The sequence below is a fragment of the Nannobrachium achirus genome (genome assembly GCF_963921795.1).
Source record: "Nannobrachium achirus genome assembly, chromosome: 9".
NCBI lineage: Eukaryota > Metazoa > Chordata > Actinopteri > Myctophiformes > Myctophidae > Nannobrachium > Nannobrachium achirus.
In genome coordinates, this window is record NC_137818.1 from 13,943,493 (window position 1) to 13,958,492 (window position 15,000).

Below are 15,000 nucleotides of genomic sequence, written 5' to 3' on the forward strand. Positions count from 1 at the left end.
CCAAAAATCCCCCAAGCCAACACAAAGGTCACCATGTGGGTATTTCTTTTTAATACCAGCGAAAAAACCCAAAGAAGCGAATAGAAACAAAAAAAAAAACACATCTCCAGTTTATGCTTGTTAGGGCCAAAGATCAAGTTTGAGTTTGCCCCGAGAATAAAAAAGGAAGCACAAGACGAGAAAAAACGAACAAAACTTTTGGAAGGAAAACCCACATTATAGGTTTGGGTATTTTTCACCAGCGGAAGCTCAACTTCTCCTGTCTATTGACAAGAGACAAACGTGGAGAAGAATATAAGAATACAAAGGCTAACTGTGGAAGAAAGGGGAAAGATAAATGGTACTACTGTAGCTCTTTGGAAAGGATGCAGCTAGACCTGGGTAGGGACTGGACGATAAGCAAGATTATCGTTTATAGTGATCAAAAAAACACTCGCCGATAATCGTATCGTGGAGATTTAATTCATTGTGATATCGTTCTCCATCATGCACTGGGATCAATTCACCTTTTATTTGATGTCACGACTCACGAGACCTTTAAGCTTTTAGATCTGCTATTTTTGAAGTATTTTTTAACAATTCAAGGGACAATTTGGAATACAGGACTTCTACTTTCTCAACAGAGTATTTCTACATGGTCGTATAGTCTAGTAAAACTAAAGTTAAAAACAAAGAAATCACAAAGTACTTCTTTCGCCACTGACTGCAGCAGACAACGTATTGTAGCATCATGTTGGGTGTAGTTGTTGCAGCAGCCTACGATGACGTCCAAACGCCATCCTGAGATTGTGTCCCGTGTGGCAAAAACCACAGCCCTATGTGGGCTCAAACAACAACACTAGAAGTCTAGAACCCACTTGAAGTGGATCCCAACGACAACCACAGCATAGGACCCAGACAGAGCCTTAAAAAACAGTCAACAGTTGTGTGAGATAACGTTGTTTGAGTGACTTCATACAAGTATGTTGAAATGGAAATGGATCGTCAGCAGTCATCAGTTTATTATTCATAGAATCTGCATTCATCACAGTGTTGTTTTTGACAACATCTTGATTTAGTTTTAGTCATAGTCTTTGGAATAAATGTCTTTTAGTTTTAGTCATAATTTAGTCCACCTGAAAAGTATTCGTTTTAGTCTAATTTTAGTCAACTAAATATCAAAAGGTTTTAGGCGACTAAATCTACAGTTGATTTAGTCAACTGAAATGTATTTTGGCAGGCCTTGATGGCATTCGTAATGGACTGATTTTACACTTGGTTGTGTGCTGCGACACGTTGTGAGTTGTGAGTAGATCTGCTATTTTCAGCACGCAAAACCTGAGAGCAACCAAACATAAAATGATTCACTTCTCTACTAGTCCCTTCCTAATGTTTTAGTCTAGTTTTTATTTTGTTGACGAAATTGTCTGATTCATCAGAGAAATGGGTTTGACATGTTTAGTGTTCACGAAGAAGAGTGGTAAAAAGAAAGTGTTAGAAATAAAATCTATGGATAGCTGTATCATTTAATGGCTGAATGCTAAAATTGTTATACTCCAATAAAAAGATTTATAAAAAAGAAAAGAAAGGGGAGAGAGAGAGAGAGAGAGAAGAGAGAGAGAGGAGAGAGAGAGAGAAATTAAAATGTATGTTTGCTTTGTTCCAACTATTCTTGACTGCAAATTTGCATGGTTACACAGCTCTGTTTGCACACCTTCTAGCAGGGCTACTATCCTTAACTGTGTACATAATATACATTTCTTATATCAGTTTGCTTTATTTCACACTTGCTTCGGCTGAGCTAAAAGTATGTTTTCCCATGCCGATAAAGGGCCTTTGAATTAGGGCTGTCACAATTATTACATAATCGTCTAATCGCAATTATTTGACATAATCGCGATTATTTTTCCATAATCGTCATAATCGTTCCCTTGTTGAAAAATCTCATATATTTTTTTAAGTAAAAAGTGGTGGAAATAGCCGATCTACAATCTCACAACGCATCGCGATGCGTTGTGAGCTTGTAGATCGGCTATTTCCACTATCAATGTTCTTTTTAAGTATAACGTTGTCAAATATGTCAGTCATTTCTTTGTATATTTAGGTTATGTGTCATCTCTGCCATGTGCAACTTCAAAGCCTACAAGCCAAACAGAATGTAACTGTCAACAACAGTCTGGACAGTCTGGATGGCGATTAACAATTTAATAGTCGTCGACAGGAAACACAATTAAATTGTTAATCACAAGTATTTGAGTGACAATTAATCGTCATGTAAAATGTCATAATCGTGACAGCCCTACTTTGAATTGAATTGAAGAGACGCGAGAGAGAGAGAGAGAGAGAGGAGAGAGAGAGAGAGAGAGAGAGAGAGAGAGAGAGAGACAGACAGAGAGAGAGAGAGAGAGAGAGAGAGAGAACAGAGAGAGAGAGAGAGAGAGAGAGAGAGAGAGAGAGAGAGACAGAGAGAGAGAGAGAGAGAGAGAGAGAGAGAGACAGACAGACAGACAGAGTGTCCACGATGGTGTTGTGACATGCCATTGTTCCCCCTTGAAGGCAACCGCCCGAAACCTTCAATGAGTGAATCTGCAAAAAAGCAATAACAATAAACGAATGTCCAACTGAAAAATAAGTGTCACGAAGTAAATGTGTCACTATTGCGTCGTGACAAATGATAAATTAGGCATTAGTGGCCCCAATATAATGACATGAAGTTAGCAACGCAAGCAGCTGTTCGCTAAAGGGAAAGGGATTTAAAGGAAAACATGTGCCTAAACCCTTGCAGCTGTTGATGCCCACTGTTGATATGCATGCGATGGCAGCGTTTACATGCGAAGCGAACCCTCTGAAACGCTCAGGCGCTAATGCTATGAGCTTTCTACATGTGTTATCCTGACATTACCGCCTAATCCAGTGCAATCCCCAGCCCTATGTTGTCGTGTGCAATGTTAACGTTTTAAATGAGAGAGGCCCTGCACAGACTAAATAAGAGCACTGGCCCAGTTGAACGTATTGTTTGCGGATGTTAATTGGTCCCTACAGCACGCTACACGAGCATATTGAATATCAGATGAGTGGACCCAAAGGCTAGACGTGAGCGCCGCGTAGCGGCCCGAACTTCTAGCCACAATAGGTGAACACAGACTCACAACGCATCGCGTTGCGACAAGTTGTTAGCTTGTAGATTTCCACTATTGACGTTCAACACAAGTATATAGTATAAAATTGTGTCAGAGTAAATTTACTATCAAAATATTGTCTTAGGAATGAGACAAATACAAAAAAATATATATATTATTAAACTCATGTCTCCATGGCGTGAGCAATCAATAGAAAAAAATACATTTTGGGAGCGAACTACTCCTTTAAGGCCCTTTCCCACTGGACGCGATAACGATAAAGATACCGATATGTCGGCGTTCACATCAATTATGACGGATTTATCGTTGTGGTGTGGACGCTACCTACCGTCCACTTCAATTGAAAACAATATTTTTTTATCGTTATCGCCAGTGGCAAAGGGCTCACTCAGAATATTACTGTGTGATGATGATTATGATGATCTGAGATCGGAGAGAGAGAGGGAGAGAGAGAGAGAGAGAGAGAGAAGGTGGTAAGGAGTTTAGAGCACTTTCCATCAATAAGGAATGAAGCAATTAAGCTAATCTCAGACTGGGGTACGCTTCTCTCTCTCCTTTATTCCTACCAGTCATGGAAACCCAAGCAAAGGAATGGATGACACTATACACTATACACCCCCCCCATCTCACACACACACACACACACACGCACACACACACACACACACACGCACGCACGCACGCACGCACGCACGCACGCACGCACGCGCGCACACATGACTAAGCCCACCCCCACAAAGCCAACACGCGAGCCGAGCGCGAGCATTCTCCTACCCTAGAAAATAATGATCTTGCCTAACCTGTTCAACAATTCCCAACAATCCTTTCCTTAAACACACACACACACGCTCACGTGCGCACACACACGCACACGCACACACACACACACACACACACACACACACACACACACACACACACACACACACACGCACGAACGCACACACACACCGACCCCACCTCCTGCAAACTGAGCTGAATACACAATGGTGAAACCCACACTGTGGACGGACTGAACTGTCAGGCCAGGGGATAAAATACAGCCCTTTAACAAAACCCCCAACGAGTCCACTCAACTCCAACTGCGCTCTCCGTGTTAGTTATAGCCGACCGGGCGGCAACACGATATCCGCGGCCGCTTGAAAGGTACGGGTTACGGTATAAGAAAGGTCAGCCACCTCTGAGGCAAGTCCCAAACAGCTGATAATTACGCGATACTAAAGGCCTGATTCATAGTGGGTAACACGCTGGTGTCGTGCGCCACAAAACGGCCGATCTCCAAGCTGAGGACGCGTCGCAGTGTGACGCGTCCTCAGCTTGAAGATTGGCCGTGCGCGACAGACATAGGGATGGGACGATAAGCGATATTATCGTGAGAAAAAACACTCATGATAATCGTATCGTGGAGATTTAATTTATCGTGATATCGTCCTCCGTCATGCACTGGGATCAATTCACCCTTTATTTGGCGAGCTGCATATCCGGTACCACTTAAATCCTCTATAGGTAAAACGTACTTATAATATACCGGTACGTACTTGATACAGTCTTTTTTTCACAAATCTTTTTGCAAAAAAATAGCCAGTCTACAAGCTCAGCGTTGTGAGCGTCCGTCCCTCCACAGACGATGCACCAGCCTGGTTTTCCTCTTTACCCTAGTTCTAAACCCTTGGCATCACCGATCCCCCCTTCTTTCTCTCTCTCCTTCTATCATCCCACTTCTCTCTCTCTCCTCCTCTCTGTGAATGAGCGACGGTGAAGCCAGGCTTCTCGTCCCACATTTAAAGAGCACAAGTCGTCTAAATGGCCAGCTTTTGGACAACGCCAGCAGCCAGGTGAGCCTTGCTGGTCGGCCCACAGCAACACTACACTTCCTCTGACCTTTTATAGGCGACACTTCCTCCTTCTCTCCTTCCTTAATTGTTACTCTAACCGTGTGAACCCTCGCCGTCCTGTTCTGGTGAGAAAACAGCCAGATCAGGAGATTTGGGAGATTTATTTCGGGCACTCTCGTATAGGGCAGGGGTCTTCAACGTTTTCAGGCCAAGGAAGGACCCCTTAGCTGAGAGAGAGATGAAGCAGGGAACCCCAGATTCCATATTAGTTTCATCGTTTGACAGCACAATCATCAGTGTATTTTGGATTCATGTCAATTTGTTCAGATATGTAGCCACTTGAACCGTCGATACATAATAAATTTGACCTTTCACGATGTACAGCTCTTTTATTTACCTCTACACTAATCCTATTTGTCGAAAATAGACGATCTACAAGCTTGCAAATTATTTTGGGGGGTCCCCAGATTAGCTTAATGTGCAACATTGCTTTCTCTCTCAACAGTAAAGAAACCAATAAAGTTTAAGTGTATAGAGGGTACCTGGCTACCTGCACATTTCTAAAGTTACAATTCAAGGACTTTTTAATACCTCTAAAATGACAAGTTAAACATAGGCCAAATTGTCAAATATTAGATGCAGAAATTGTGAAAATAGCCAATCAACATGTAGATCTGCTGTTTTCACAATAGAACTGTGTTATACAAAATGTAATGCCTCAAGTCTTAGTGCTCGTCAGGGTGGGGGGGGTGGGGGGGGTCCCCAGTTAAAATATGATTATTTGGGGGGTCGCGGCCTGGAAAGGTTGAGAACCAATGGTTTAGAACATTTGCTCCGCACAGAATCAGGGAGTCATAACAGGACATAATAGCAGATTTTATGTATTTAACACAACCATTTATTTATTTATTATTAGTATTGTCTGTCCGTGTACCATCTGTCAGGCTCCTTAGCAGAACTCCTGTTGCACTCCTACCGTGACCTCGTTTGCATGTGTGAGTGCACGGCACCAGCATGCACAATGTCCCACAATACACCTGGGTGTTATTATGGGATGGAGAACAATGTAGGGATGGGACGATATGATACACTTCATATCACGATTATTGTGACCAAAGAAATTGCGATTTACGATATTATTATCGCGATAATCAAAATATTCCCAACATCCATTATCCTGATTTGCCAAAAAATTGCAGATCTCCGTCCGTCCGTGTGTGTGAGAGACAGAGAGAGAGAGAGTGAGCTGTAACTTAAGGAAACAGGTGTGTGTGTGTGTGTGTGTGTGTGTGTGTGTGTGTGTGTGTGTGTGTGTGTGTGTGTGTGTGTGTGTGTGCGCGCGTGCGTGCGTGTGCGTGAGTGTGTGAGTGTATACGTGTGTGTATGTGTGTGTGTGTGTGTGTGTGTAGGTCACACAATCCAGGACTTAGGACACTTTAGAGTTAAGTAGACAAACTCCTATAAGCCTGTACGGATCTGTCCGTCCCCTCTCCCTCTCCCTCTCTCTCCCTCTCTCCCTCTCTCTCTCTCTCTCTCCACCGCTCTCATTTATAAAACCTACTCAGAGCCCCCCTCCGGTCTTCCTCCACCCCTCCTCCTCTCCTCCTCCTCTCACCCTTTGGAGAGGTGGTCCCTCCCCTCCCTCCTCCCTAAACCCCAGAGAGACGGGGTGGGGGGTGGGGGGTGTTGGGGGGGGAGGAGTTTGGGACGGGCGAGGAGGCTGGAGAGAGAGGAGGACGTACGCTGCTGGTAATCCGTGCAGTGACCCAGGTCAATTCAATTATCCTGTTTTCTTTAGCGCTGCGCGACGCGTGTGCCCATTTCACAGCCAACTCCCTTAATGCGGCACCAGGATTAGCTTCCCCTCACTTTTAATGATCTACCTATCGACGCCTTGGGCCCCAACAGCGCACGCACACACACACACACACACACAGTACATATACCGTAGGTACGCACGCACACACACACACAAACACATGAAGACACACACACACACACACACACACACACACACACACACACACACACGTGTGCGCTCACACGTTTGTATTACCTCACTTTGCGAGGACGTCAACATTTTGGGAGGGCAGTTAGTTTTATGAATGCCGTTTCTAACCCTCACTCTAAAGCCTGACTTATACGTATCTGCAGTGGTCGCACACAAAACGGCAGATCTACAAGCTCGCGGGGTGTCGCGGAACAGTGCATTGTGAGCTTATAGATTGGCTATTTTTTTAGTGGGCGACGCTGGTGTGCAAGGCATAAAACCCTAACCGTAACTGCTGACCTGGATCTTTTGTAGGCCTATTATAGGTATAAAATATTATCATTTTAAGCCATAAACTATTGCTTTTGTGAGGACCAGCTAAATTGTCATCTCAATGTCTATTTCTCTCTCTCTCACACACACACAGAGGCGGAAAAAGTACTCACATGTTGTACTTAAGTAAAAGTATCAATACTGCACTGTAGATGTACTCCGTTACAAGTAAATGTCCAGAATTCAAAATGTACTTGAGTAAAAGTACAAAAGTATTGGCATCAAAAAATAGCAGATCTACAAGCTCACAATGCGTCGCATGTGAGCTTGTAGATCGGCACGCACAAACACAACAATTCTGTTACGGGTAAAGAGCTACAGAGAGTCTTTCTCTAAAAGTTAGTCTGCGTGTATTTGTGTGTGAGTGTGTTTGTTTCTCTACACATAGTGTGTAGGTGTGTCCCGTGTTGGTTGTTGTACAGAAACCACTGTTAAGAGAGGAGCAGTGTATTATCATCCATCTGCTTTCACCTCCCACCACCAGGACTTGGAGATAATCATCTTAGCGAGGCCTAACAAGTTGCAGTAGAACCTTGTTAATCTGACGCTGAAGCCCCTCAGGAATAGAGGGTCACTGGGTTTTTTTAACACCAGTGAAATCTTTACAATGGCTAAAGTTTCTCTGCTTGCCAGCGCCCGGAGAGAGTTGCTCTCAATGATACATATTACTATGAGAAACACGCTTTACACAGAGCACTCTGCACAGTAGTCCTTAACCCATTTAGGCCTAGAATTATTGAATGCTTTAACTATTGAAAAATAGCAGATCTACAAGCTCACAAGCTAGTAGATCTGCTATTTTTGAAAAAAGATTATTTTGTGCAAGTCTTCGAATATATATTTTTTTTAAAAAGCAAACATTTGTAACTCAAATATTTGCTCCTGGGGGGGTCCCTGATACAATATTTTGAGATAGGGGGTCCGTGGCCAAATACATATCATTTTGGGGGTCCTTCACATGAAAAAGTTTGAGAACCATTGACATAGTAGTCTCTCAAGAACAGACTAACTGAGCTCCAGTTAAGTGAAAAGGACCTTTTCTTTGACGATGGCTAGCCAGATTGCTGACATAGAAACATATATTTTTTTTTTCAAAAAACCTTAGAAGGATTCAGAAGACACTTATAGAATCGTGTCAAAATTGGGTCAAAATTCAAATTTTCACGGTTTTAAAAAAATAGCAGATCTACAAGCTCGCAGCGCGGCACTCGGTGCCGCGCTGTGAGCTTGTATATCTGCTGTTTTTCAATTGTTAAAGCATAAAATAATAATACACAATAATGTGTACCCGGGCTAAATGGCTTTAATTGCCGCCGAAGTTGGCTGTATATATCATCGACCAAAAAGAAAAAAGGGTTCAAACAATGGCACAAATTGGCACTTGATTAGTTTAAGCGTTTTCTTTCTGTGAGAAAAGTACAGATGCATAACAAAAAAAAAACCTGACATTTCTACCCTATCAACACATCATCTAATTGTTGCACTTAATGTGCCTTTCTCACACCACCCACTTATCCTGATTACCCCTAACTAACTCATTAACTACATTAGCAACTGCATTGGCAAACACACTACGCGCAGTCATACTTTTTTCACTGAATCAACGAGAGAAACATTTTTCGCAGCAGTCGAGCAAGCGAGAGAGAGAGTCTGCTGGCTTTCTCGCATCCCAATCATCTGATTCAATCCACCTGCAATCGTGGTAAAAGGAGGTAATGATCTGGACCAGAACAAAACGTAACACCTTTTTCTATAGCAACACTGCTTCAGAAGAAGAAAAAGCTTAGAAGCTCCCTGACAGGTTTTAAACCCCCAAAAAGCACACACTCGCTTCAGATGAAAGAGTGGGTCGTTTTTTGTGAGGGGACAAATTGTAGGAAAGGTAAAAAAAAAAAAAACAATAGTATATTTACTTATTTACTTTTACAAGCCATAAAATGGGGTCAGCAGACCCTATGTTTGGCAACGCCGGGTGTAGAGTAGGAAGAGAGCGTCAGTCTTACCCAAGACGGGGAAACAAAAGAAAGACATGCCATCTCTGGTTTACTTTCCGTACATTATCTAGTAGTATCTAGTAGGCAGTCACCTTTTTGGGACACCGAAAGCAGGTTCCAATGGAATAGTGAACGTGTCGTGAAAACAGCTTCTGACAAGCCCCATGGTCACAGAACTAAATATAAGAACCAATTGTCACAAAGCCACACACTCTTCCCAAGATTTTCATACTGAAAGGGCTTTTTTGTATTTTTATCGACCTTTCTCTGTCCCAGCGACACACTCTCGCAGGATATAGCACCAGTAAACATCGGACGTTCGCGAGATCAGAGGCCACCCACTTACGGGACCATTTGTAGCGTTTGCGTACCATTTCGCCTCAAGTAGCTCCGACTGGGATGACGTATCTTTAACGTTTTGGGTAGCAACATGCGGCGGCAACATGCGGGAATCGAAGCGGCGCCGAGCCCCCGCCAGGCATCCATGCCTACATGGCAAATGCTCAAGTGGTATGTGCCTGGACCAGCAGGCCAGCAGGCACCCCAAGGGATGACGTATCTTTAAGATCTGAATATATTTTGCTCCTACCTGGGACGTCCTGCCCGTTGTAGTTCCAGCCGCCGACGGTCAGCATGGACGGCAGCGGAGAGCCGGTCCTGCTGTCCCTGCCACCGTCCTTCTCCCGGGGGTGATGGTTGTCGCCGCCGCCGCCGCTCCCCTCGGCCTGCTGGGTGATGTGTCTGACTGTGTCCTTGTTCTTCCTGTTCTTCCGGCGGCCCGACCCCGAGGGTTGCCAGGCCGTCGTCCCCCCTAGTCCCCCTCCTCCTCCCTGCTCCCCCTGGCCGCTCTGGGCCGCGGACCCCCGGAGGGGAGCGCTGGTGTCCCGGGGAGGGTGATGGGACGAGGAGGCGGGAGACACCTGCTCCTCCTTGACGGTGACGGGACGGTAGTCGTGCGGCCAGGCGGGCTGCGACGAGGGCGAGCCGTCCTCCTGCGGAGTAGAAAAAACGTTATGTTTAATGTGGGATAAACTTCCTGTCGCACGCAGAACCACAGACTCACTCCCTAGCTTCTGCCATGGCCTGAAGACTCACCTCTTCAGACTCCATCTAAACCCATAGCACTACTGTAACACTCCCCCTTCCCTCAATGACCACACATGAAGCTACATAGCATTTTTAGGTTTTAGAGTAGAGTTTTTTACCGATTAGGTGCGTGGTCTACAGCAGGGGTTCCCAAACTCTTTTGGCTCAGGGCACCCCTATAAATATTATTTTCATCCGAGGTACCCCTACATTATATTCATAATTTTCACTCCCAACACCTTAAATTAATGCCATCTTTTAGCGATTATGTTGCGAGGAAAATATTTAGATAATAGCCATTTTGATTAGAACTGACTGAAAATAACTTTGTACTTCAAGTTTAAAATGATACTAAATATTGTTTTAAGTGTTCAAATAAATTCCAAATATTATCAAATCATCTCGCGGCACCCCTGGACTGCCGTCACGGCACCCCAGGGTGCCCCGTCACCCACTTTGAAAACCCCGGGTCTACAGTACCTATGTTATTGTTTTTCTAGATTGATATTCCTATGCCTTTGTTATATTGTTGTTGATGTACTGACATATTATCTTGCTTATTATATTGATGTATTACCTGCTTATAGTAAGTACTTTTACTTAAGTACAAAATGTGAGTACTTTTTCCACCACTGAGGATAAGCTTGACAAATACACCATAGTCCATCCATTGACAGTCGTTATACATTTGTGCCAGCCCACCTGCATGCTCTCGTGGCTCTTGGGGCACTGGGGCTGGTCCTGGTCCTCCTTGCAGTTGCCCCCGCTGCCCCCGTACGTGCTGCCGCCGCTGCCGCCGCCCTCGTGGCAGCTGGCGATGGCCGAGTCGCCCGAGGAGTTGGCGGGGCTGGTGCGGCGGCCCAGCCACGGCGACGCGCTGCGGCCCGACATGATGGAGGCCAGCGCTTCCGACGCCATGCCCACCATGCCCCCTCCTCCTCCTGAGGGAGAAGAAAACAATCTGCAGTTAAATTAACTGTTAAGCTACTTTGATGGCAGTTTAAGACATCCTTAACCCTTAATGTAGCAGTAAAAGAGTTAACAGTTCTACTGCCATATTTATTATTTATTTATTTGTGCTCGTGCCATCAAAAAGTAGCTTACCTTTGCGATGTTATAGAAAATTAGCGATGGATTATTTCCAAACAAAATCTTTTTCAATGGACACTTATATCTATCAGAGCGTAGAAATGCATTTTCTAGATCAAGTCCACAGACAGGAAGTGAGTTTGCCATCCATTGATGTTTACGTGTGGTGGAAATTTGGGGGCTGCCCATAAGTCCGAAGGTTCATTATTCCGAAGGTTCATTAGTCCAAGGGTTCATTAGTCCGAATTTAGTTAGGGTTACTGAGATTACTGAGGTTAGGGTTAGAGTTAGGCATAGTATTCTAAACAAATTCGGACTAATGAACCTTCGGACTAATGAACCTTTGGACCAATGCCATGGCACCGGAAATTTGAGAGCAGCGTTACGGGAGCTGTTTTTACTGTACACACCCGCGCGACCCCTCATCAGCTTACAGTGATCAAACAAGGTAAAAGAACGAGCGTTCGTATTGGCGACGCGCCACGGTCAGAATTGGGACGAGCGTTAATGTTCGAAGCAGTAAAAGAGTTAAGATCCGAAATAAAAACTATTCATTCATTCACCTCCTCCTACTCCTCCTATCACCGCCGTCGCACCTCCTCCTCCTCCTCCTCCTCCTCCTCCTCCCAGCATGTTCACGCCCACGCCGCCCATCTCGAAGTCGGCCAGCTCGCAGTCGGCCATCTCGGAGCGGATGCTGATGTCCAGCGCCGCCTTGATGAAGCCGTGGCACGCCTGCACGATGTCGGTCATCTGCAGGTAGCTGGCGGCCGACATCACCTCGATCACGTTCTTGCTGGTGAGCGCCAGGTGCGCCGAGTACATGAAGTCCAGGATGGCCTTGAAGCCCGGCGCCGTCACAATGTCCAGGTGCGTCACCGTGGTCTGGCTGTGCGGCTCCGAACCCTTTTTCACCTGCGAAAAAGGAACAGGAAAAAGTGAATACGCTTTTTGTTAACCGCCGACTTCTCTGGTTCTTTTATGAGTCCCTTAAAGCGGTGGTTCTCAACCTGTGGGGGGTCCCCAGATGATTAGCTTAATGTGAAACATTGTTTTCTCACTCAACAGTAAACAGACCAACATAAAGTTTAAGTGTATAGAGGGTATATGCACATTTCTAAAGTGACAATTTGAGTACTTTTTAAAACCTCTAAAATGTCAAATTAAATATTGGTCAAATTGTCAAATATTAGAGGCAGAAATTGTTTGTGAAAATAGCAGATCTACATGCTCACAACGGGCGTTGTGAGCATGTAGATCTGCTATTTTCACAATAGAACCTTGTTATACACAATGTATGCCTCAACTCTTAGTGCTCGTCAGGGCACTTGGGGGTCCTCGGGAGTTACTACAGGGGGTCCTCCAAATCTTCCAATCCTTTTTATATTAACAACTTGAACCCTAGTGTTCATATTCTGAGAACTGTAGCCAAAGAGGTTTGGTGTAGAAGGGAAAAAGATCAAACTAAGTACGGAGTAAAAGATCAAGTTTATTAAGTATTGACGGTTCAAGTGGTTAAATATCTGAAAACACAAATTGACATGAATCCAAAATACACTGATGATTGTGCTGTCAAACGATGAAACTAAATGGAATCTATGAAAAGGTTGTGGGGGTCCCTACTTCATCTCTGTCTCAACTAAGGGGTCCTTGGCCTGAAAACGTTGAAGACCCCTGGCACCGTATACAGTATATTCTTTTAGGATGGTTGCTTTTTGTTTTGTGTGTGTCGATGTTTTTGGTTGGTGTTCTGCGCTCTGTTTTCCAAAAGAAAACAGCCAGGGAACAAACACACTGATAGCTGACCGGTTGCTGTGACAATCATCACATCAATCACACTGTCCTAAAAAACGAAGACTAAGAATAACCACATAAAGGACCTTGTGCACTCGTATGTAAATCAGTTATCGAGAGACATTGTTCTAGCAACTAAACGAAACGCAACCGCTTTACCCCATGCTTCCCTATTCTGGGTCGAATTATATCATTGTTGTCGGGTGGAAACCTTGCATGTCCAAAAGCGTTCGTTTTGTATTTATCATTTTAAAAATGAACTAAACACAGCGCCTCGCACCGCTTGTAGATCTGATGCTGTTTTCACTACTTTTGTGCGAAGGCCTTGTATGAAGAAGCAGGGCTTTACTTTGCGAAAAACATACACATTTGAAACAGTGACGATATATTTGGCTAAAATACAAGCTCGCTATGTGACGAGGCACAACTCTCTAGAGCAAGGGTCTTCAACGGGGGGTCTGGGACCCCTAGGGGGTCCTCAGAGTTACTACAGGGGGTCCTCCAAATCTTTGTGTGGTAGAAACTTTTTTTTAATCCTTTTTTATATGCATGCACTTGAACCCTAGTGTCCAAATCCCGAGAACTTTAGCCAATACAAGCTCACAACGCCTCGTGCTTGTAGATGGGCTATTTTCATTTTTATTAAGTATTGACGGTTCAAGTGGTTAAATATCTGAAAACACAAATTGACATTGAATCCAACATACACTGATGATTGTGCTGTGAAACGATGAAACTATATGGAATCTACGAAAAGGTTTGGGGGTCCCTGCTTCATCAATTTCTCAACTAAGGGGTCCTTGGCCTGAAAACGCTGAAGACCCCTGCAGTATACTGTACATATATCTACCTGGCAGTAGAGAGTCTTGAAGTAGCGCGAGGACCCCAGCAGGACGTTCTTGTGGGCCTTGAAGATCTTGCCGTCGACGATGACACAGGCGTCACACAGGATGCCGTGCTGCCGCTGCTCGTTGAGCTCGCGGAGGAGCTGGCGGTAGTGAGAGGAGATCTCCATGTCCTCTTTCCTGTTGTTCATCTGGGTAGCTGAGCTGTTAGCCTCTCCTCCAACACTGTCTGCTGGGGAGACAACACAACGCAACGACAACACCGTCAGCTAGGGATTACAGGGGTTGACACTTACGGTTGTCCGACTGCAAGTATTCGTCAATGTCTGGCCAAAACCTCTTAACTTGATTTTTGAGGTTTTAGATTGTTTTGGCATAAATCAGGGCTATTGAACAACCTTTACAGTTGCGTGTTGGTTAAAATAATATTGAACCAATGGAACGTAGTAAAAAGTGCTTGGGACAAAACCTCCTAACTCCACTTGAGCTCATTTTCCTGAAAATGAACATTTTGGAGTTAGGACGTTTCGGCCCGACAGCAGAGATATAAAACATTCAGGCAGGTGGATTTTGCTTTCGCATTGCCCGATTGGCAAGTGTGTTTGAGTGGGGAAGCAACTGTGTTTAGTTTGCTACAAACACAGCACAAGATGTCTGTGGAATTTAAATTAAGTCATATTGTATAGCTATTGGAATACACAAAACTGTGTTACTAATTAATCAATCCAATGTAGATATTGTGGGTGACACAAGGAATGCGTTGCATTGGTTAAATATTTATAAAACGCTTGGACACTGAATTGTGGGCGCGAGCCACGCGACGCATTCAACGCGAATATTTCTGCTACTTTTGCAACAACATTCTTGTATGACGAATTAGGGTCAATAATTGATAAAAAACAGAGAGCGAGAGAG

General features: G+C 44.4%; 1 protein-coding gene across 1 annotated transcript in view; it reads right to left on the reverse strand.

Moving 5' to 3' along the window:
- Window positions 1-14,276, reverse strand: part of zbtb46 (zinc finger and BTB domain containing 46) — a gene marked incomplete at both ends in the record, with an annotated part of 72,258 nt that extends 57,982 nt beyond the window's left edge. The window contains 4 exons of the mRNA XM_080732566.1: window positions 9,861-10,263; window positions 11,060-11,298; window positions 12,010-12,361; window positions 14,091-14,276. Coding sequence (XP_080588692.1) covers window positions 9,861-10,263; window positions 11,060-11,298; window positions 12,010-12,361; window positions 14,091-14,276 — 1,180 coding nt within the window. The remainder of the gene's footprint in view (window positions 1-9,860; window positions 10,264-11,059; window positions 11,299-12,009; window positions 12,362-14,090) is intronic.
- Window positions 14,277-15,000: the final 724 nt, after the last annotated feature.